The sequence below is a fragment of the Eufriesea mexicana genome, unplaced genomic scaffold (assembly GCF_001483705.2).
Source record: "Eufriesea mexicana isolate 0111107269 unplaced genomic scaffold, ASM148370v2 scaffold752, whole genome shotgun sequence".
Taxonomy (NCBI): Eukaryota; Metazoa; Arthropoda; class Insecta; order Hymenoptera; family Apidae; genus Eufriesea; species Eufriesea mexicana.
In genome coordinates this window covers 174664-198253 of record NW_016908891.1, presented here as the reverse complement: position 1 = coordinate 198253, position 23590 = coordinate 174664, and the positions used below count along the sequence as shown (strand labels likewise).

General features: G+C 28.6%; 5 protein-coding genes across 7 annotated transcripts; 2 read left to right on the top strand and 3 right to left on the bottom strand.

Moving 5' to 3' along the window:
• Positions 1–612: 612 nt before the first annotated feature.
• LOC108546620 (zinc finger Ran-binding domain-containing protein 2) lies at positions 613–3375 on the bottom strand. 2 transcript variants are annotated; one of them, XM_017898816.1, is made up of 8 exons: positions 2940–3375; positions 2353–2405; positions 2032–2113; positions 1409–1733; positions 1256–1347; positions 1154–1195; positions 926–988; positions 613–690 (listed from the first exon to the last, which is right to left on the bottom strand). In XM_017898816.1, the coding sequence occupies exons 1-7, from the start codon at positions 3011–3013 to the stop codon at positions 946–948; spliced, it is 711 nt and encodes a 236-aa protein (XP_017754305.1). In that variant the 5' UTR covers positions 3014–3375; the 3' UTR covers positions 613–690; positions 926–945. The 2 variants fall into 2 exon arrangements, with proteins under 2 accessions (XP_017754305.1, XP_017754306.1); XM_017898817.1 differs by having other exon boundaries at positions 631–690; positions 931–988.
• An 832-nt stretch (positions 3376–4207) lies between these two features.
• On the top strand, positions 4208–6079 carry Ufm1 (Ubiquitin-fold modifier 1). The gene is made up of 4 exons (XM_017898820.1): positions 4208–4277; positions 4442–4498; positions 5741–5871; positions 5944–6079. Exons 1-4 carry the CDS (start codon positions 4273–4275, stop codon positions 6012–6014), a joined length of 264 nt encoding a protein of 87 aa, XP_017754309.1. The 5' UTR covers positions 4208–4272; the 3' UTR covers positions 6015–6079.
• Positions 6080–9193: 3114 nt separating this feature from the next.
• Positions 9194–16172, bottom strand: pod1 (coronin). 2 transcript variants are annotated; one of them, XM_017898779.1, is made up of 18 exons: positions 16059–16172; positions 15501–15715; positions 15271–15419; positions 15011–15197; positions 14641–14938; positions 14315–14570; positions 14087–14239; positions 12677–13045; positions 11849–12470; positions 11653–11766; positions 11405–11575; positions 10638–11076; positions 10421–10559; positions 10138–10344; positions 9945–10080; positions 9746–9882; positions 9371–9460; positions 9194–9240 (listed from the first exon to the last, which is right to left on the bottom strand). In XM_017898779.1, the coding sequence occupies exons 2-18, from the start codon at positions 15658–15660 to the stop codon at positions 9232–9234; spliced, it is 3636 nt and encodes a 1211-aa protein (XP_017754268.1). In that variant the 5' UTR covers positions 15661–15715; positions 16059–16172; the 3' UTR covers positions 9194–9231. The 2 variants fall into 2 exon arrangements, with proteins under 2 accessions (XP_017754268.1, XP_017754269.1); XM_017898780.1 differs by lacking the exon at positions 12677–13045.
• Positions 16173–17049: 877 nt separating this feature from the next.
• Positions 17050–19605, bottom strand: LOC108546608 (TBC1 domain family member 19). Its single transcript, XM_017898800.1, has 11 exons — positions 19492–19605; positions 19137–19259; positions 18865–19072; positions 18691–18778; positions 18557–18617; positions 18238–18468; positions 18099–18173; positions 17752–17986; positions 17427–17628; positions 17179–17365; positions 17050–17118 (listed from the first exon to the last, which is right to left on the bottom strand). Exons 1-11 carry the CDS (start codon positions 19603–19605, stop codon positions 17050–17052), a joined length of 1593 nt encoding a protein of 530 aa, XP_017754289.1.
• Positions 19606–19962: 357 nt separating this feature from the next.
• Positions 19963–23287, top strand: LOC108546599 (transcriptional regulator ATRX). The gene is made up of 5 exons (XM_017898788.1): positions 19963–20177; positions 20256–20348; positions 20728–20889; positions 20965–21202; positions 21286–23287. Exons 1-5 carry the CDS (start codon positions 20111–20113, stop codon positions 23285–23287), a joined length of 2562 nt encoding a protein of 853 aa, XP_017754277.1. The 5' UTR covers positions 19963–20110.
• The last annotated feature ends 303 nt before the right edge of the window (positions 23288–23590 follow it).

Below are 23590 nucleotides of genomic sequence, written 5' to 3'. Positions count from 1 at the left end.
TACTACATTACATTTATTTAATCATTAGATGTTATGCATGAAAAATGAGAAATAACGATAGAGTGAGCGAGAAAGTGAGAAAGGGCGAGGCAAGAAAAAACAAAAAAAAAAAATTTTTTTCAAAGCAGCTTGAGCAATATTTTAAGCAAATCAAAGTGGCTACGAGTGTCGTGAATTTTGTGATAACGTAAATAGAGAATTTTTTTAAAAGTGTGACATGATGATAGAGAGCTTTCTTGAAGACTTTATATTTTGAGTTAGAAATAAGATTTCATCTATGTTCATAATTCAGAGTTTTTACAACGAGTCGTGTAACACATCATCCATAACATTATGTCAGAATTACAGGTTTCATTCTGTTTTTCTGTTTTCTTTTTTTTTTTCTCATTTACTAGCGAAATATTCTACCTGCGCCAAGTATTTTACGAATTTTCGCATTACTATGCAATATTTAGTACAATATTGCGTAAATAGATAACCTACGTTTCACTCTCTCCATCCATAGAGTCAAACAAAGCTATGAGTTCAGTCACAAAATGTAAAGCTTATTTGTTAATCGATTCCCTTTGTAATAAGTCGTATATTGTCCATCACTTTATCCAAAGGTGCTCACTAAATCACTAAATTTGTTGCGTTGTGTTATACCTCTTAGTTGTAGAGCAATTTTTCGCTCTTGGGATTTCCTCTCACCTGTAAAAAATCATTTATTTAACGAGTATTGTATTATAAATTCTTTAAAACTTGTTAAATCTATATCTTCCTTTTAACCATGCCATTATGAATCTAACATCTACTGGTTTCTAATAAGGGATGTGATAATACTGTCTCTAAAAGGCATAAGACAGAAATGTCATTTAACAATTTTATCAATTAATATCGCGATTCATTGTCGCAATCAATTTTATACCCGAAACCCATGTCAAACCTTTCCTTCTGCGTATTTTCTCATTGACTGGATGTTCCCGAATCGCGCCAGTCATCTTTATCTCTGTAAAAAAGAAATGTTACACTCTTATGAAAGCATTTGTTAAGTTTTTATTAGCATAATTATTTTTTTCTCAGATTATTTAGCAGTAATAAAGTTATTATTGGTATTTGTAAAAAAGTTTGCTGGACAATTATATAGGCTTTTCATTTTAATTGTTATTATTACCTTGATTGTTGTTCTTCTGAAGATGCAGTGCTCCCATTTGTACTAAAAATTAACACCATGTATTGTATTTACTACAGAAACATTAATCACGTGAACATTTACTTTTTCTTAACTGCGAAATCATCCCATTCACTAAGATCATATTTTGATAAATCGCCATCTTCTTCGTCGTCTTCCTCTTCTTCGTCTTCGTCCTAAAATTTAAAATGTATTTAACTTCTTAGATTATCTGTAAAAAGAAGTATGTTCAATTACATTTTGATCTTCTTCATCTTCCACTTCATCTCTTTCGTCTTCATCTTTAGATTTGTTACGCGATGGGCTGCTATACCTAGAATCTTTGGAATCATCATCTGAGCGATTTTCAATCTTTCGTTTCTTTTTACGGCGCCCAAATTCATCATACTCGTCATCATCATCCCTCCTTTCTTTATATTCAACGACTCCTCGGTCATTATATCCTCCCCCGTATCCCGTACGCTCTTCTATTTCTCCAAATTTCGGTGCATTACACATATTGCATTGTTGTCGTCGGGCCCAGTTTACGTTTCCACACTTACTGCACTGCCAATCGTCAGCACTAAACATAAAGACATCATAGTAAACAGTCTACCCTGTTATTCATGTATCTATAGTATTTACTCATTGTAAATATTTTACAAAAATACTAAGTATATTGAAAGTTAAGAGAAGTTATACAATATATTGTACAACTCTGTATATTATTGAAAATACCAATCATTTAAATAAAACTGATCAAATTATAATTATAATGTTACTTCTAAACTTTCGTTTCTAGAATATTTATTTTAAATTTATTTCACGTATGAAAGAATTTTTTTTAATTATATATATTTAATTATCTTTCTATTATTTACCTGAATAATCCTCTGCTTTTCTCTGCTGCTGCTTTACCAATTTCTTGCCCTAATTTTTTTTTCTTAGGACATTCACCTCTATCTACATGAAAATATTGCTTGTTAATTAATATATGTAATATATATTACTTGATTATTGTTATAATAATTTTTATATTATATTATATTGTTATAATTATTGTTATAATATATATTACATATATATTACTTAATTATAACAATAATCAAGTAGTAGTAAAATTCTAATACATAAAGATTATTAATGAAATTTTAAAGAAAATTATTTAGAAAGCATACATTACCATATTGACTATTATATACCTTTTCCACATCGATTACAAGAGTTTCTTCTTGCAAAATTTACATTGGCACATCTGAAATATTATATAGTAACAAAACATTATCTTAAATAATAATGTTATAACTTCATATATTTTAATATTAAAATTTATTAGTTCAAATTAAAATCTTTTAAGTCTTTAAAATCTAAAAAATTATATCAATAAACTATTTAAGTTAGTCTCAAACATCTTGTTATTCTATGTTCCAGTGAATACAACATTTTTTATTAAAATGTAAATAAAACATTAGTAAAGCACATGTAACAATACATTTGAATTTAACTAAATAAATAAAATATCTAGCTATTATTAGGTAAATAGCTATTATACATTTCATATATATTGTTTTTGTCAAATGAATATTATTACATGTCAAATTTTTTATTATACAATCCATATTAATCGTATTATTAATTAAACTAAATATTGTACATTAACATAGCTATAAGGCAAACAATACGGTTGCAATAGAATTGAAAATAAATACTACAATTATGTATAAAATTTGATCATAAAGCGTAAAGCTGATTTCATACAAGACGACGTTAGCTATAGAAAATTACGTACTGAGAATCGGGACAAATCCAATCCCCATCGTTAATATTACGTTGATTTTCGTCATCCACTTTACTATTATCCATTTTGCGTCTGGTTTTATTCTCTGTATATAAACGTGGGAGCTATTCATTCACAGTTGCATTGGACTTTACGGCTGGTTGTTCTTTTCTAATTGTATCTAACCTTCACAGTACATTTTTTATCTCGTTCAAATTGTATTAAAAAAATCAACTTGCCCCAAGCTTTTTTGATGTGCAATTTATTGAAACGCGTTTTACGCGCTATTATTTATTGTATTATGTCGTAGATATAAATTAATGCACCGAACTATGGAGTGCACACACTAATGCAACATTAATGGCACAACCACACTACTTACGCAGTGATAAGCCGAAATGTGATCTTAAAGTTTTAATAGTGAAATGCTTTTTATTTAATTAAAAAAATGCAGTGGTAAAGGTATAATAGTAGTCGATTAATTATATTTTTTAAAATAATTATTCGAATCTAATATTTAATGAATGCAAGTTGTATTCATTATGGTATATGTATTAAATTGGTTGCTAGATACAGTACTATATTAATTTACTATATAAAATAAGAGCTGATGACACTTTAATTGAAAAGTATTTAAAAAAGATTATATATACGTATACAAGAGGTGTATAAATTAAATTATACGATACACGTCATGAATTGTAAACTGTACATATTACCATATGAACATAGGCACTTAATATGAAATTTTAAATTGTGAAGAATATATCTGATGGATTTAAATACAAGTTCTTTATTTATAAAATTTGTCATTAATTAGATATTATTAATTAAATATTGTTAACAAATTATTTAATATTATGATTGTTAAAATTAGATATTGCAGAAAGTAGTACTAATACTTATTACATTTTTAAATTATGACAATGTAAGTTTTAATGTTGTACTATTAAAATAATGGATAATTATCAAATTTCATAGAATACATGCAATTTGTAGATTTATATATAAAATAAAATATAGAAGTAGTATTTTAAAAATAAAATTGTTGGATTTTCTAAATGTTCATAATATAATCTTTAAACTGCAATTCAAATAATTTGTAATTTTTTTATTTTATTAAAATAAATAGAATGAAAATACTAAAAAAATTTGAATAAATTTAATTTTGACACATTTAAAAAGATTTTTACAGTTATAATATTTAATTTGTACGCATGCGCATTGTACATATCAGTAGCAGCATAGGAATGGAATATACAGTTTCTAGTTAAGGTTAATGTTTCTTTCGAAGTAAACTATCATATCAAAAATTCATTTTTTGTCAAAACAGTGACAGATAATTATGGCGTACGTATTCTGACTGGTAAATTTTTTTTTAAATAATAGGAAAATAATGTATGTACAAATTAATATATAATTTTGAAATTTGTATACTTTCTGTTAAACATATGTTTCCGTAATGTATATAATTTAACTCAATAACTAATAATGAGAATATTAATTTGTTACAGGTCTAAAGTTACTTTTAAAATAACTCTTACCTCTGATCCAAAACTTCCATTTAAAGTGTAAGTTTAGTTACTGGTGCGACTTATTATTTCATCACATCATGACATCTTGAAACTTTTTTCATACGTACATAAAGTAACGCAAAATGTCAGAGGTTGATTTTTTCGAAATATTGAAAATGTTTAATACATTTCTTACATTCATAGAAAATCCAAGTGTTAATGAAGAAGTAAACATTGAAAATATTGTCAAAGTTTTTCAATGTGCTCAGTTTATTGAAATCACAATTGCTAAGGCATATGAAATAGGCAAAGAAAATGTTCTTGATAATAATCTTCATAGTTACTGGTTGAAAGAAGGTAGATCAAATTTGTATAAATGTTCTGAATTAAAATATGCCTGTGATAAATTATTAGAAATTTATTTGAAAGATACTAATATCTCAACTGATATCGTAGATGAATTTTTAAAATTGTATATTCAGTATTGTGGAATTGAGAGATTCAATGACTTTCTTAAACATGTATTAATTAATGGAATATGTACAAATACAGTTATAGAATCTTTAGAAAAATTAGGCATTTCTACTTTAAATATGCAGGACGAAGCTTTGATCATGTCTTGGGAATTTTTAATTAATAGTGGTAATGAATATGAGACTTCAGAATGTATTCATAAAATGTTTAATGATGGGTTTCATTTAAAATTAGTTCAATTTGCTGTTCATTTAAATGACAGCAGTAAAATTAAGCAATTATTAGTTCAACAATTATCAAACAAACTTGTTCAGAATGATGCAAATGTTTGCTTAGCTTTTGTAAATGTAAAACAAAAATTGTTTTTGAAGTTAATGCAAAATAATTCAGACCTTTACACAAATTTCCTTGATAGTATATTTTATTTTGCACGCCATATGAAACAAATTGAAAATCAATGGGTATCAGATTGTGAATTTGAATATGAACATCTTGTAAAAATAGTAGAAATATTATTAAAAGGTCCTACAGAAATTTCAGAAATAATACACAATCGAATGAAATTAGTAAAAACACATCCCAATGGTACAATATGGCATAGAATTGAAACAGATGTTAGATGGTAATAGCATAATCCATGTATAGTTATTAAAGGGAAATGAGAGTTTATATAAAGTTAATCAAATCAATTTTATTTCTTATTTATTTTGCTTTAATAATTATTTGTATAAGCTCTCATTTTTTAAAGTTAATATTTAATTTATTTTATGAATTAAATAAAGATTTTCTAATGATAAAATAAATATTATGCTTTTATAATTGCAGACTTAGTGTACCAGATAATACACCTTTCACTGCTGTTTTAAAATTTGCTGCTGAAGAATTTAAAGTATCTCCATCAACATCTGCAATAATCACAGATGATGGAATAGGAATTAATCCACAGCAAACAGCAGGTGAGTCTTTCATACTATAAAGCAATATGGATAAATTTCAGAATGTTATATTTACTGTATGATGAATTTCAGGAAACATTTTTCTTAAACATGGCTCTGAACTCAGATTAATTCCTAGAGATCGTGTTGGATATGGTAGATGATTTGCACAAGTTCTCATAATTCAATACATTGATTTTTCAAAATTTTCATCTATATATAAATTATTTCCTCGTTATATTTTTCATTAATAAGTGTAAAAAGACTACTTTTTCATATAAAACTTGTTATATATATATAAATTTAAATAAAAGTAATCCACAAGTTTTATAAACTGTACTGTTTAGTTGTATTGTTTTGATGATTTATAATAAATATAATTTCTTTTACTGAAACTTAAGCAGAAGTATTATGGAGGTAAATTTGTAAATATACACTCGAATATATGTGTCTGATAAAAAGATTTTATAAGTGAAATACATGTAAGAGGTATAAGATCGATACAAAGGTGTTGTCACTACATGATAAAATTACTTAGCAATCAGTCATAGCGCAATACTAAGAAACTTCTTGTTGCAATCGAAATAATCTTTCGGTACAAGATTTTCATGTTGCGACTTACGAAAGATCGTATTAATCATTACGAGTTATAAATCTACTGTCTATAAAGAAAGAAAATTTCGAAGTATGGGTTGCAAGAGATTTTTAAAAAGCATAGTAAGTTAAAAATAATTTTTATCTGCTCTATAATAATTTTCTCCGTGTATCTTCTTTTAATTTCATTAAATTCATTGATTCACTCAAGTGCAATAGAAAAAAAATCAAAAGTACACATAAACAAAATTTTTGTGCAATTTATACTGACTTCGAGATATTATTTTTACATACCATTTTATGAGTTTTGATCTGTGTATTATGTAAAAATCTACTAAAAGATACAATAGTGTAAAAAAATAAGACTAATAAAATATGCAACAATGATGTTCCTCAGTCCTAGAATATCTGACGGATAATTATTTAGCCATACAAATGTGAATTACAACGCGGACGATGTAAATAGCAGTTATATATTCTTTTTAATAGCGAAGTATTATCTTGTTCCTCTTTGTTTCATTTTTCTTTTATTTTTAATGCTTATAAAAATTTTGTTGTTACTTTCGATCTATCAGGGAAAACCTTATGTTCCTAAAAACGGTACAAAAACATGTGAAAAATGTAGAGAAAAATATACGCAACTTTCTTAAATGCCTTAAGATATTCAATCCACTGTATAAGAAACTTAATTTATAACTTTTTATCTTTCTTTTAATTGCTTCATGCAAATTTGGCACTCCTTAATTTCCTGTGATTAATTTTGCGTGCCTCTATTATGACAAAATATAAAATTAATATATTATTTTAAATGTTGTGTAAACTGAGCAATGATTTTATCTTTTCGAAGAACAAGTCATATGGTTTGTCGTACTTTCATTATCATATTTTTGGCGACTACAAGCTAAGATTTATCGAAGCGGTATAGCACCATCGGATTAATTTTTTTTTTTTACCTATGATTTATAAATTACTGATCAAATATAAAAGTATAAAATGTGTATGACTTTACCATAGGGGCGTAAATTCCATGTTTGTTCACAGACCTATTTAAAAATCGATACAATAAACTGGAGGGATTTTTATTTATACAAAATTGTTTTTGATCACATGAATAGGAACGTCATAGTATTCTTAGTAGTTACAAGAAACTATTATTACAGATGATTAGATTATTTTAGTGTTAAAAAATGATCTCTCTAAATGGAGGAGAATATGTTTCTATAAAATTGGAAACGAATATGCTTCATAGGAATAGTAAATCATTCTATCATTCTTAATTTCTATTAGATCATTAAAAAGTATAAATTTAGTGTATATTGCATAGACAAAATAGGTATCTTTACACTACTTGCAATCTAAAACATCGTTTTCCTGACTACTAACAAATATGGAATTTACGCCTCAACGTTTTAATTATAAATACGATTAACACAATGAATTAAAAGAATGGCTTCCTGTTATAGTACATTTGGTGAGTCTTCGATTTTTGTTTTTACAAATACTTTGGCGTAATTGAAAGAGTATAAAAGTTGATTTATTCGTTATATTCAGCACAGTTGTTAAATTATCGCTGAAGATCCTGAAAAACGCTGAACGTACAATGAGTTTATCATGTGTATACTTCGCTGTATAACATAATTGTCGACTTATAACTTAGTACATGTAACTATTTACGTTTTAACTATTATTTACCTCATGTAATTTGTGCGTGTATGAATGGATTGTAAAAATTTCTATTTTCGATTCATAAAAAAAGATATCGTTCGCTAATATCATACGTATGATGAGTAGATTACAGAAATGTATACACTGAGAGTATCATTGATAATATGAAATAAAGAAAGGGATACGTGGCACTAATATATATGTATATATGTATAAAATAAAGATTATACGTCATTTTGTCGAAGCTAACTATTTCAAGGATTATTGGATGATGCTTTATCTCGCAATAGAAAAAAGCAGTGCTTATTGAGCAATATTAATAATTTATAAATTACCTAGAAATATAAACTTTTTTAAATAATATTTTCCTCAAATAATTTCAAAAAATTATTAAATAATTCAATCTGTTTCAAAAATATTTTAAAGGTGTCTGTTCAACCAATGCTCGTTTTTAAACTTCCTATATTTTTAATGTAACAATGGCATATTTTAAAACATTTCCAAATCTTAGAAATAAGAAAACTATATTATTTAGTAGATATATTTTTACTTAGTGCGACAAACATTCTTTGCTATAGTACCAATGACCATGATATTACAAACATATGAAACTATTGTCAAATTCTGATGATTATCTGTAAATCTAAATTTCTAGTACAGCTCTTACGATAATTATCTTATGTAGTTATTCTCAATACCAAATAAATTATAGAATGGCAAATAATAAAAATCATTTATAATGGAAACTATAATTGTCTCTTTTTGCACGAATCTGTCCATTGAATTACTAAAATATGCTAATATGAAGTTACAAATATTTTTTGTCCTTCGTTTCCTTTAAATTAAATTTGTACGATAATCTAGGTTAATTATACATATATTAAAATATTAATAATACACCTGAAAAAATCGCACATGTTATTAGCATTTTTAAACAAGGATCTTTTTTGAAAGTATCATTCTAATTATAAATACCTCTCAATATGTACGACATTAATATCGAAATATTTCCGCTTATGCCGTAACTTTTAACTTATAAATAAATTATGTTCCAAACAGCTACATTTAAATTTATTTTATCTTACCATTGTATTTTAATGACCTACCAATATAGCGCAATCTTCACTCATCCTATAATTAAAATAATAATAAAGTAAAAAATGTTTAGGTTTCAATGTATAATGAATGATATAATCCAAATTATTTTGCATTATAATACAGAAATGACTTTGTTTAGAATTATACAATAAATATTACCCACCCATTCATGCTCTTCTACACCTTCCATATGATCCTGTTCCAAGGAGCACTGTATAACATCGCCTACAAAGTTGCTCATAGTTTTTTGGATCTATCACATATATATTAATTAATAACACACTTAGAAAAAACGAGATATATAACAATGAATTCTTCAAATTTCAGTTTAAAAATTCAATACAACTTTACAGATAATTCGTCACAAAATTGTGCCTCATTATAATTTAACCTTTTCCACAAAATTTTATAGTAAAAATTATAAAATGTACACTATGTAAAAAATTATAGTATCCTATATAAGGTTTTTATATTTCATAACATAATATGATACTTAGACATACAATACATGCTAAATCATTTTTAAATATTTACGCACCTCTTCTTGCTTAGCTTTCACATCAGGATTCCATCCCAGTCTATTAAATGGTTGGGCAGATACAGAAAATGGAGTTGTTGATTGTTGTTTTGCTGCAACTGGTGCACTAACTACACTTTGGCCTTGATTTTCAGTTACTACACATAAAATATAAATATTTATAACATTTTTAATAAAGTAACTGTTAATTTTTACTCACAGTTGTCCATGCCAGGTGGTTTCAGGCTTATTCTATGCGCTTGTAAGTTATTTCCGATAAACCATTCAGTGGCACTCATAGTTGGCTTCCACGTAATTTTCGTTGGTGGGAACAAATCGTCTTGAAAAAGTTCACTCTGAAACAGTTGAAATTAGTTTACTTCTTTTGCATTTTCAAGTATCATAAAATTTACCTTTATACGTGGAACAGTAAAACTCAAAGGTTCTATTGTGTTATTTGTTAATCTCAAAGCTGATGCAAATTCTACACTAGCAACATCGCATTTATTCTTAGGAAGAAAAGATAAACCCTGATGTAAACTACTACATCGATGATGACTAAGTGGACAGCAATATGGAAGTTCTTCTGTTATTTCAAAAGCATATATTGTAGAATCACCCTAAAAATATATTTTGAATAAAAAAGATCTTTATCATTATTATATTTCAAACTTTTAAATAAAAAGCAATATTTACGCGTCCTGTTAAGAAAAGGGTTGAACTGTCTTCATCATAATATGGCATTAAAATAGCAGGTGAGACGTCTAGTCCAACTGTAGTTAATGGAGTATTAAGATTGTCTGGTTTAAATATATATATTTGCCTTTCTGAAACTCTGAAAAAAATATAAATAATAAAAAAATTATCGTACTATAATTTAAGCAATAGCATAAGGTATTAATATTAAATATACTTGTCAAAACCCAATACAACGAGAAGTTGTCCTTCCAATGCCCATACAATTCGGGCACCTCTAGTACCAACAGGTCCTTTTCCAGTTTTAACTGGAATGTGGCTAAATCTCGGTTCGTAAATTCTTAATTTTCCATCTTTACATGTGCTCGCAAGATATCGACCACATGGTGACCACGCTAAACTAAAAATCTGATCGGTATGTCCGGTTAATATTATTCTTGCAAGTGCCCTTTCGTAGAACGACAGAAATGACAGATCCCAAATTTTTACGGTCATATCGTAAGATGCCGATGCTAAAACATCTGATGCCAGTGGATGAAATTTTATTAAATATATTTTATCAGTATGAGCTTGTATTGTGTGCTTTGGTTCATTTGTCGGCTCTGATAATCCAAATACTGGTATTTCCCAAAAACGTATCATTCCATCACCGCATGCTATTAGTAAATAATAATTATAAATGATAATAGTGATAAATAATAATAATTAATTAACACTAAACATACCATGGATGGTTAAATTTACTGGTAGATGAAAAAGGAAGGAAGAATCTTAAAAAAAAAAAAAAAATGAAATAAGAAAAAATACTGAAAAATTTATTATATTTATACTAAATGACAAATCACGTAGTCAAGTGATCAAAGCGATAACATTGAATGTGGAATTTTAAATCAAAAAAGTTTAAAAATAGTCATTTAAGCCTTAGTAGGTTTAGTGTTAATAATGTTTTTATTATAAAATATCATAATTAAAAAATTCCTTTACCAACAGCTAATAGCTGATTATTAAATGGATTCCATTGGAAATCCATTACAGTGGCACCATGTACTAATGCTGGCATTACACCATCTGGTAATCTCCCAGTTTTTCTTAATTCAAGAACTGCTATTTTACCACCTAGTCCGCTAAGTGGTACCGCAACACGATCTGGATTAGCTATAATCAATTATTAATCCAGTTGCAGTAAACGTCTTGTATAAGATGTAAAATATTCTACATAAAATACAAATTACCATGAAAACCATCACATTCTCCAGATATTTGTCGACTAATGTTTCTTATATTTTCAATATGCGTAGATTTATGACCAGGTGTACCTTTCAAATGTCGAAATTTTGATACCCTACCTGAATACAATAATTATAAATTATTAATGTACTTCTTCTATAAAAAGAGTATTTAAATTGTATATATATATATATATTTTACCAAATACAGTCGAAGTTCTTTTAGGCGTCGGTGTTACAGAATTATCCACTTTTTCTAAACGTGGATCTACGCTTTGTTGGCGTAACATTGAAATAACTTTCTTAACTTCTTCCTTAATCACTTCAGTTTTGGTTTTAAATGAATCTCTACGTCTCAACATCGTTGGAGATCCCATTGCTTTCTCTGCTAAGTTTCCATCAGTTACGGACACAGAACGACTTTCATAAAGCCTTCTTCTTTCAGCAATAGAATTTCTATTTGCATTGCCGCGTTCAAAATTTCCAAGATCCTCATTTTCAGGCGATTCATCTTTGACTTTTATTTCAAAAACTTTACGCCTTTCTGCAGTACTTGGTGTTTTCGGCTTATAACCAGAATCACTCGAATTTGTATCCTCCTCCAAGGCACTAGAGTTGCTTTTTCCATTTTCCGTTTCTTTAATACGTTCATTATTAAACGATGGTGATTTCTCTGGTTCTGTGCTATTCTCTATTTGATTATTTAAATCATTTTGATAACCATTAGTATCGTTATTTGGTGCAACAGGAACCGAAAAAATTTTGTCAAAAGAAAATTCTTGATTGCCAGATTTTGCTTGAAATGGTTTTGGTCCAAGTCGAGGCTAAAAAGAAGCAAAAATTAGCTTTTTTTCTTTTTTAAATATGAACTTATTACTATTAAATTGTTTATGATAATATATTATGATTGTAATGAAACAAATGAAACAGTATATAAATGCACACAATATCATCAAGCATACAGAAGTAGAACATTTTGCAAAATAAAATTCTTTTTATATCATTATTTTCTTTATAGCCAGATTATAACCTTATATCCCCCAATCGCGTTAGGGTTCACAGATGTAACTACTGAGCCCACGTTTGGTGATGTGCGAGGTCGTGCAACTGGTTTCGGTTCATCCTCAGAAATGCTATTAGTTCTTGATGATCTTGGCAGAGGCTGTGGTGGAATCATTTGCCCTCCGTTTTGCACCTTATTTTTGTCATCTTCAACTTCGATTTTCTTTGATTCTTCTAACTTTTCAATATCATTCTCGAACACCGACTCTTTTTCATTCAGTTCTTGTGTCTTCACGTAAGTTTTCGGCACGGTAGCGGATACGGTCTTCGATTGCTTCTGCTCCATTTCTATTTCTCGTTCATTTTCTTTGAGGGTTGTTAAGTTTCCTTTATGTACCTGAGAGTACGGTAAATTCCTTAATGTCGCAAACTATTTAAACCAAATTAGCAGCCTGACTTCCACAAGATTTTTTCTACATCGATGTTATGGAATCTCTACAAGCTTATTACATATACATACACATCATTTGCATGTTTGCAATCACAAAAAAATGTAAAGAAATAATACAGATATACGACATTCTTACATCTACATTTTTTTTACACTTAACCGCAACAAAAATGTTCGAAAATATATGTACAGAAAGAAAGAGTATATTGAAGCAATTGCCTAAGAACACAAGAATAACTGCTTCGCGCGTCATACTTAAGATTACTTACGCTGATAGAATAAGCTACAGAACATCAATTGCCATTTAAATTACACGTGCCAGGAATAACACTTTGAATGGTGCTAACGTATAAACTATAAAACATACATTGGGTATCTGAAACGTGAAAAAATATACACAGAACATGAGGAAATAAAATCAAACAATGCAAAATAAAACGTACATTACCCAAACATTATCCAAAACATTTTTAAATGAAATGCATAAAAAAATTATAAATTTACAAGACAAAATAATAAAAATATTTAAATTATGTTCTACTTCTATATTACTTTTCTATGCATGTATATATACCACATCATATAAATAGCAAAGTATCAGAAAACAATACACAATCTTCATTTTTATTTTGTATTTGTTAATTTTATTTAATTGCATTCTCTAATCTATTGTTATTATTCATTTAACACTATAATATACAATAAAAATTAATTATAAATACAGTTAAATATTACACAACACATTGAAAAAAATATAAAAAAGAAAATAGTTCTAAAAACTAATTTCAGAATCAGCAAGCTGAGTAGCAAAAATAATGAAGTGAGATGATGATGATAAGCGTGCAAGTTAATAAAATCACATATTTATAAAAAAATGATCAATTCTATGATTAAAATAATTAATATTCTTTTATACAAAATTCTACTGTATTTTATACATTTTTTTTTATTTAAAAATGCCCAAAAACTGTAGAAGTAACTACTCACAGTAATGGGTTCCTCCCCTTTATTTCTTTTGGCAGGATCTAACGATATTTTTGGGACAGGCATATTATGCCCTTTAATCCAAGCTGCTGCATTATTTTGTGCAACACATCCTACTGTATCTGGATATATATCTGCATGAAAGTCTCTGTAAGTCTAAAATTGAAATTTCAACAATTTTTAACTTTAATAAATACATTGTAAACATCATTTCTATAGTATAATGCTTACTTTTCGTGGAACTTGATACATTATAGGTATCACCATATTTGAAGTGAGTTGTAATAATCTATTAACTTCAGCTTGCATTACGTTTAATGCTCGTTTTGGTACCAAACATACTCCCTTTGTTTGTTCTCCACTATGACGAATACCTTCAACCATGAATGGGTCTTTATCCATAACTTCCATATACATAATAGTAGTATCTCCTTTTCCAGCCAGAAAGAGCATGTTTGTATCAGGATCAAACAGTGGCATTAAAATTCTATAGAATGTAATATGTATTATAATTATGATATAATCGTTTAAATAAATATTTTATAATGAATTTTTACCCTGTACTACAATCCAATTCTAATGGTTTCACTGGTTCATTTAGATGTCTCAGATCTCTTATATAAACCTGTCTTAGTCTTGCTGCATCAAATCCTGTAGTGAGTATTCTATCACTGTTGTTTAACCAAACACATCTAGAATCCTTGATACTTTGATGACTGGAACAGGAATTAACAATACAAGTAGAAGCACGAGGATCTATAATTCTCACTTGTTTGTCTTTGCAAGATGTAGCTAAGAGCACTCCATCTTGTTTCCAACTTAGAGATTGAATGACATCTGTATGTTCATTATTGGCTGTAATATAATAAAGCAGTGTTTAATAAGTTGTGCAGTATTATGTAGCACAAAATATAATATTTTAATTACAAAATAATTCTTGTTGCGATATCACATCCCATAAAGACAGATTTGTGTATGATACTGTTGTAAGAAGATGTTCAGCTGAAGGATGCCAACACACCACTTCTACCCTTCTTTGATGATGGTAGAATGTACATTCAGGATTATTTAAAGGTTCCTCTAAGCCAGATTCTGGAATATGCCACAGTTTGACCTAAAATGTCAAGTTATAATACAATTAATAAAATAATAAACATAGTTATACACTAGAAAACATTATGATTTACAAGACAATCTTGTGAACCAGTGGCCAATAAACCATCATGAAATGGGGAAAAATCCATATCTGTTACTGTATCTGCATGAGCATGAAGCAAAGGCATAGTTTTGCTTTTACGGCCACAATCTTCCAATGGCAACACAGCAAGATTAGATCCTGAGATAAAAGAAATAAGAAGAAAATAATATAACATAAAAATATTAAATATATGATATATATTAAAATATATGAATATACCATTATGATCCACATTAAATGCCATAAATGCAGCTGATGCTGCAATGTTATTGCCATAAGTTTGATAGGAGCCAACTGAGATGTCTCTAATGCAAGCTTCTGGTTTGGGGACAATTGGAGCTGCATTTTTATATTTAGATGCTTTAAAACGCCAAGCCATTTTGACGTTTTCAACTATATAACTTCTGGATCAACTTCTGTTTAAATCATGTAATCTAATAAAAAATAATGCAGCACATAAACAACTTATCTCTTTAATTTATATTGTATTCAATAACTTTCTTAAATAAAATATTCAAAATAAAATGAAATGACAATATTTTTATTTCTTCAAAATTTTTAATTAAATTGTGGCAATTAGTTGAATTATTTTTTCTTTAAAATATATAGAGAAGATAACGCTAGCAAAGATACTGGTACGAAGCTGTGCATGACTAATAATTTGGGGGGTGAGAACCACCCCACCCTTATCCGTGTAGTTCCATAAGTAATAACAATGACAGTCGAAAATAATTTCCAAATCGAAAAAACATAAAATCAAATAATGTTTGTACTTACAAGCTACTATTTGGCGTGGCTTTGCACGCTTCTCACGAAATATTAGTATAGAATTAAATCTAGTAAAGTATCAACTACTATAAACACAATGATGATAGCAGGTAGGCGTCTCTGATCTCCACGACTGACAGGCGGAAACAGGAAAGTCCCCCTCCAAGAGACTTCTTCTATCTCTGTCAATCATAAGTAACATCATACGTGTGTTCCAAAAAAATAAAATGTTATATCAAATTAAAGAATAAAAAATTTAAATTCTGATAAAATATTTAATGCATAGAGACAAAAAAGATTTAAATTATTCTTGATTCTTTTTAGTATCTATAATACTGCAAAAATATTCTAAATTATTTAATTTTTAAAGAATACATTTTAATACTTTATGTTCTTAACAAAAATATTAATAAATAGAAACTAAGAGCAATATATTCTCTACTCAATATGGTTACATGAAGAAAAGTTATATTAAATTGAATATACAAAATTGCTTTTGCTCTAACAATTATTTTAATTTAACTGAAAAATATAAATGCTATTTATTGAACTAAAAAGTTTGTATTCATTATGTTCTATTAAAATTACATCTATAAAATTTATCGCATTTATAGAATCTTTTTATTTAATATATGTACATTCGTATTTGTAAAACACCCAGTATATGTGCAGTTATGTTCTGAAATCAGCTGCAAGTACAGACAATATTGGTTATCATTTCAGCCATATATAATAGAAATGGTGATAATTTCAGCATTGATGAAATTAATGATGTCGACAAATTTATGCATTCTTTAAGTTACTTATTCCTTCTATTAATTAAAAATACTTATAACTTAATGAATTACTCATTTGAATTTTAGTAATAGTAATCTATAAATCATGAACAAGAGGCATAGATACATATGTACGTATCAATGCAAGATAAAGATTGTGTTCAAACGTTCCTACTTAAATTAAAAATTTACATTTACATGAAGTATTCGTTTTTCATTGAATGTTATTCTCTTAATAAAGCTAATTGCACTAATGGAACAACCTTTAAGGACGATAAGTCTGCTAAAACAGCCTAAAAATAAACAATTAGTAATAAGATATCATATATGTTATTAGTAAATTATTTCTTTACCTCAACACACTGTTGATTATTGACTTGCATTAAATTTTCTTTTCGGAAACTTAATATAGTGACCGCGAGTAAAGGAATAATTTCTAGCGAATCATATCCTAAAATTAAGTCCCAGAGATAAAGTAACTGTTCTGGTGGTAAATGGCCACTAAAACCTCTCATGATCCATTTAAAAACAATTTTTACCCTAAAAACAGACATTAGTTGATTTTATGATGATACAAATGTATACAATAAATCGAACTTACGGTTGTATGTGAATGTTTCTAAAATGAATCCAAAGCAAAGGTTCATGACACTGTAATAATCTCTCAAAAAGCAAACACAATGCTACGATACCTTGTTCATGACTAGAAACAGTGTGCAATCGAAACCAATATCGTAAATAAAAAGCTCGAAACGTGTAATACATTGCACATGGATTATCGTATAGATAACAAAATGGGGTAGCTGAAAAGGATATATATTTTAATAGTAATATTAGTTATATTATAGTTGAATTCATTTCTTTTATTTTTATTGGCTCTATCAGATTTTTGATATTTATTTCAAATAATTTTCAATTTTTGATACCATACATGGTGAAGCCATGAAATGGAATCACACCACTCGGTGGAAAAACTAGTGTATTTTCTAAAGTGGCTGGTTTTCCTTGAAGTACAGCATGTATTACTTGACCTCCAGCACTTCTATCAGTTGTAACTGGGGCTAATACTTCCGAATCTCGGGAAAAGCATAACATCGTTTTATATAAAACGTCCTCAAATACAAAATATTGATCGTCGTTTCGTGCTGTTAGCTGTACATCCTGAAATAAAAAAAAAAGAAAGAAAGATGAAAAATAATTAAAATTTAGATAATAATAAAAAAGAACTAAAACATTATTTAAATGAGTTTAAAATTGTAAACAAATTCACTACCTTTATTATCAATTTATCTATAACGATATCATACTGTAACACCATATTTTTTAATTCTTCGTAATATTCTAGATCCTAAAAAAAAGAAAAAGAACATTCACATTGTACTTTCCTTTTTTTTAAGTAATAAAGTTTTTACATTTTCTTTTACTGTGGATCCTAGTACAAGAGACCAAAGCTGTCCACGAAGAGCTCGAGGTGCTCCACGTTTTAGAAATTCTTGCGCGATCGGGGCGTGATTCGATTTTAGAACTTTTTCACCTATGTAAATCCTTTCTTCCTCTAAATTTGCAAAATTCTCCGAACTTGGCATTTCGGGATTCACTCCTAATAATGACATACCCTTTGCTAATTCCACATATAAACGTCTCTATAAAAAAGATAATAATAACACATTATATATTGTACGTAATTTATATATATTTGTTTACTGAAAAATATATAATAAAGAAAGATACCAGATACGTGAGTGTTTTTACACGAATTTGTATGTGACTAAATTCCCAATTTAATTCGTCTCTAAAAAATTATTATTGTTTTTAAGGTAGAAAAGAATAACATAATTATAACTAAAAATAATATATGTATATACGGTTGTTTCTTGAAGGAAGGATTTCGGATCGAAAATAGTACATCCAGGAAGTCTTTTGGGGCGTAAAGTGGTCTATATTGTGATAGATCTAAATATTGAATTAAATAAAATTTAGATTTATTATGATAACATTTTTATTAGAAATTTTACTTAAAAGATCAATATTAAGATCACCGATATCGTAAGTACTCAATTCGTTCCATTTTTCAGAAAGTTCTTCACGATCTGCATTTGGTCTTATGCGTGCCAATGGCACATTTAATTCATTGCATGTTGAATTTAATGATTTTTGTATTCTACGTTCCCATTGAATTTGAGCTTTTTTTAAATAAGTTAAATCTACTTCTTCTGTGAGTTGTTCTGATACACTAGATAAAGATCCCTTAAAAAAGCAATTGAAAGAATATCTTACTTTGACCAAAATTTTTAATAAAAATTATTCATACTTGCGATCTAGCCCAGTGAAATACCGTATTTCTAATTTCCGTTTCTAAACCATTACTTTTTAACGCATCTAGCAACGTGTCTTTAAAATCTTCCCTTTTTACTGCAGTAGAAGCAACAAGTTTCTAAAAAACAAAAAGATAAAAGCTGTTACGAATGTTTTTAATTTTTCGAATATTTTATATTTCCGGTTTCCATATTAGGAGTGTATTATAACTCATTCGAAATCGACTTCTAGTTGAAATTGTTTTTACTATATCGCAAATAAGCACTACTCTGAATACACAATTTCTTGTTTTAAAAATTTCATACATATTTATTATTACTAATTTTAATAAGTGGATATTGTATATGTACCTGAATTTCAGTGTAAAGGCTCTTATAATTAGCCATACTTTGTATTTGCTCCGTTAATTTTTCCGCAGATTTTATTAAGAATGCCTTTTTAGACTCTTCCATACTATTGGCCATTCTTATATTTTCCGAAAATTTCTATTCCGTCCAAATTGTTTTGTAACTAAATCCGAAAAGTAGTCGCCATTTGTAAATAAATTCATTTCCGCAGTCGCAGCGATGAACAAAGGGGTGAGTTGCGTTTCCGTTCGCGCGACTAAATATTCAGACTTAAAAATTGTTATTTCATATTTAATTTATACGTAAAAAAATTTGCAATATTTTATAAGTTATTAAAATATATTCTCTACATATTATATAAAATAACGCTTACACAAAAGACAAGTTTTGTTATTGAAATCTCTAACAAAAATGATTATTAAAAACAATTTAAGTTTTTTTATTACCGTGACATTTTGGATTCGTACAGTTAGGGGACTTTCTATGGAGTATATTTTTTTGAACATTCGAACGATCCCGTGCCGAAATTTCAGGCCGGTTCGCTCGCAGGAAAATGGCGGCGCGATAACCTGTGTTTTGAAACGTAACGTTGGACGTGATTGTAATCAGAAACACGTCGAAGATGGATATTTCAAGTATGCTTGAAGTGCAAGTGAATGAAGTAAAGGAGGTGGACAGCAAAGAAAATGGTGAGATTGTATAATCTCGCAAAATGACTTTGTACAAATTATTGTGAAATATAATGTCTAACCTACTTCATATTCCAGTAACTCCTAAGGAACCACTTCCAAGTACGACAAATGTTCCATTACCAATTTCTCAAGAAGAATATAGCTTCTATAAGCTTATGTTTGGCAACGGTAAATCTATATTTTCTTATAACTAATTTTTATTGTTTGTTAATTTGTTCCGCTTCTACAATTTTGTGACATTTATTACGGTACGGTACTTTCTTTACATATTTTTGCGATTTGGAGCATATTGTGCGAATTTTTAAAATAGCAAACATTGCATAACAGATAACATTACGATAATTTTATATTTCACGAATTTTTTTATCGAAGGAACATGTAATATTGATCTAATGATGCCTATAATTTTTTATTTTCTATATCGTTTTTAATACAATAAATGTTGTATTATCACAGATGAAGTTCTTTAAATTTCAAAGTATTTAACTATAGGATTAATAGATAAAAAAAATAAACTTTTTAATAGCTTCAAATTTGGGCCTTTTAGATGTCTCAAAAGTACGATTTCAAAGACTACATTGTACAGCATGTGATACACATATTGGATCTGCACCAGCAGATGCGCATAACATGTTTGAACATCCTACATTACGTACATTGTTATGTGCAAAATGCAGAGAGTTTTATGGAGATGGCACCTTTGAACAAGGTACACGCATTATTTAAATTTAGGTGTAAAAAGGTTTAGTTAACTTTTATGGTGTCTTTTAATTATATTTTGCAGGTGATGACGCAACAGATATGTTTTGTAGATGGTGTGCAAATGGTGGCAATTTATATTGTTGTTCTTTCTGTAGTAACACATTTTGTTACAAATGCATCAAAAGAAACTTTGATCCTGTATTGAGAAAAAAGATTGAAGCAGATGAAAGATGGAAATGTTTTGTCTGTGATCCCACAGACTTGTATAGTGCAAGAGGAACTTGTTGGGCTTTGCTCCAACATATTCAAACAATGAACAGGTAAACAATGATTACTAAAAGTAAAATAAAAAATATTTAATATATTTCATAATTATATTTAATAACATTTTGCATATTTTTAGATTATTTCAAAATACTTGTAAGCTATCCCAAGAAGAAATAGATGAAAAAATGAACACTGATGAATCAAAGTGTTGCCCACGCAGAAGGAAACGAAAGCGCCGAAGAAATGGTTCAAATTCAGAAGAAGATGATGAGACTTATATACCCAAACAAATAACACCAAATGTTATTTCTAAACGTAGAAAAAGAGGTCGTGGAAAGACAAAATTCTCTAATGGTAGCAATATGTCCATGTCTGATAAATTTAATAGCGGAATGTCAGAAGACTCTTCTGTGGATCACAGTGAAATATTACCATCTTTGCTTTCATGTGAACAGACGATGGTTGAATGTGAAAATGCTACTGTTAGTGGAGATGGTACGATTATTTCACAACCTCAGGTAAATCCAGGACATCATAGGATGAATTCTTCTATTACTCAGCAATCAACAATGTATAACACATCTGTTGTGAATGTCGTTGCAAACTCTAACTTTTTGCAATCTACACCCACTATTGTACCCCTTCGTCATATACCTAACTCACTAAAACAGGCAAATCAAGTGAACTTATATCAGACACTACATTCTGCATCAACGCCGATGGTCGCTATACCTAATCAGAATGTCAAGATATTAGATCGATCACGTTTTTCTTTGAGCGAGTCGCAGAAGTCACGTAAAAGTACGAACCTGAACGTCATAGAAATTGAAAGCGATCCGGAAGATTTAGCAGTTGTCGGTCCGTCACGACTTCAACGTCCTCTTAAAAAATATTATAATACCCATAAAGCTGTACCTGTTGCTCTTGTAAGTTCGAAGAATAACTATAATAATGCAAAGAGACAAGAGATACAAGAGAGGCGCAACGCGAAAACATTGAACCAAAGGTTGCTTCCTCATGGTAAAGAGATTAATAGTATTTTAGTGAATCTAAAGATGAAATTCCAGGGTTTATTCGACACGACCAAACGAGAAGAACTTAAGAAATACGAGCTGAATGATGCTCGTAATTTAATTAAACAGTTTCATTGCGAAATACGTGACACTGTGACTCAGTTAGCTTGTATTAATGATAGAATAGTACGTGAATACAATAGATGGAAGAGATATCAGGCAAAAGTGAGAGTTTCTCTATCTTTAAATACAGATAATACTCGTAAGAAGATACAATGCAAAGAGATACCTCTCGATATGACTTGCATTAATGAATCCGATACAGAATCCAATATTGGTAACGAAATAGAATACAGTATTATGGACCCATCCGAACTGGTTGGTACTACGAATGCAGTTGATGGAATAAATTTCTTCAAAAAGAGAAGTACCATAGAACGTGGTGTGGGTGATCATCCGGCATTGTTGGTAGATAAATCGGTACAGATAAATACCATGGAATTACAAGATTACGATAGGTGTATAAGGCATTCTACATTAAAGAAGGTGAATCAACAATCAGATAAAAAGAATGATACGCCTATTAAACAGGCCAATAAGCAATCTGCAAATTACGAAGAACATTTTATTCAATTCTTACAAAAGCAAAATTTGAAGTCTCGAAGTATGCAAGCTGAAAATTTAAAAGAGTTACCTGATCCAAACGAGACGTCACTGAAGGATTTAATAGAGGCTAATTCACCCTTCATTTCCGAAATGTTAGAAACTATGGATAAATCGGCAGCTTCAAGTAGTAATAGTAACTTGAGTATTTCTGTTAAGAGGGAAAGCGATTTGAGATGCTATGAACCACGACGAAAAAACTCAATTACTTGCAAAGCTGTTAATGATCTTGTAAAGATGGTTAGCAATATAAACGATGACTTAGAAAAAAAGACTGTCGCAAATGAATCCATTGGTAATGATTTGCAAAAACAATCTGAAATACAAAAAAGACATTTTTCTACTGCTAATAAAGTTTGTGTGATAAATGTGTCAAAAAATAATGAACAGAATTCAAGCAAAACTATTGCCATAGAATTTGAAAGCAACAATGAAGATGACTGTACTATTATCGACAATTAATTAAATTAATTAAATAATAGTTATTCCATATATTTCGTGAGTTTTATTAGTACTCTAATCGTTTTCGAACTTCTGTCTACTTACTGATTGTAAGTAAGCAATTGTACGAGTATTGCTTTAAAAAATTGCATGTTATATGTTAAAATCAGTATCACGAATAATGTTTTATTTTTATTTTGTTTGTATTTTGTAATACTTTCCCTTTTTAGTCTTGTTTATAGTAACTTATCAATAATTATGCTATTGGATATTTGCTTCACTTTTTATAAGGTAGTCATTGTTAATATCTTAAAATTACTATAA

Excerpts from the sequence above, each read along its gene's own strand:
- LOC108546620 (XM_017898816.1), bottom strand. The coding sequence starts at position 3,013 with ATGGATAATAGTAAAGTGGATGACGAAAATCAACGTAATATTAACGAT. Across the intron at positions 1,734-2,031 it reads AAAAGCAGAGGATTATTCAG|TGCTGACGATTGGCAGTGCA; the intron begins GTAAATAATAGA and ends CTTTATGTTTAG. Across the intron at positions 1,196-1,255 it reads GATTTCGCAGTTAAGAAAAA|TACAAATGGGAGCACTGCAT; the intron begins GTAAATGTTCAC and ends GTTAATTTTTAG.
- Ufm1 (XM_017898820.1), top strand. Across the intron at positions 4,499-5,740 it reads CCAAAACTTCCATTTAAAGT|ACTTAGTGTACCAGATAATA; the intron begins GTAAGTTTAGTT and ends TTATAATTGCAG. Across the intron at positions 5,872-5,943 it reads TAATCCACAGCAAACAGCAG|GAAACATTTTTCTTAAACAT; the intron begins GTGAGTCTTTCA and ends GATGAATTTCAG.
- pod1 (XM_017898779.1), bottom strand. The coding sequence starts at position 15,660 with ATGGCTTGGCGTTTTAAAGCATCTAAATATAAAAATGCAGCTCCAATT. Across the intron at positions 9,883-9,944 it reads ACCACCTGGCATGGACAACT|TAACTGAAAATCAAGGCCAA; the intron begins GTGAGTAAAAAT and ends TTTTATGTGTAG. Across the intron at positions 9,461-9,745 it reads TGAAAGCTAAGCAAGAAGAG|ATCCAAAAAACTATGAGCAA; the intron begins GTGCGTAAATAT and ends TATATGTGATAG.
- LOC108546608 (XM_017898800.1), bottom strand. The coding sequence starts at position 19,605 with ATGGCCAATAGTATGGAAGAGTCTAAAAAGGCATTCTTAATAAAATCT. Across the intron at positions 18,174-18,237 it reads GATCCACAGTAAAAGAAAAT|GATCTAGAATATTACGAAGA; the intron begins GTAAAAACTTTA and ends TCTTTTTTTTAG. Across the intron at positions 17,987-18,098 it reads TAGATAAATTGATAATAAAG|GATGTACAGCTAACAGCACG; the intron begins GTAGTGAATTTG and ends TTTTTATTTCAG.
- LOC108546599 (XM_017898788.1), top strand. The coding sequence starts at position 20,111 with ATGGATATTTCAAGTATGCTTGAAGTGCAAGTGAATGAAGTAAAGGAG. Across the intron at positions 20,349-20,727 it reads TAAGCTTATGTTTGGCAACG|ATGTCTCAAAAGTACGATTT; the intron begins GTAAATCTATAT and ends TGGGCCTTTTAG. Across the intron at positions 20,890-20,964 it reads AGATGGCACCTTTGAACAAG|GTGATGACGCAACAGATATG; the intron begins GTACACGCATTA and ends TATATTTTGCAG.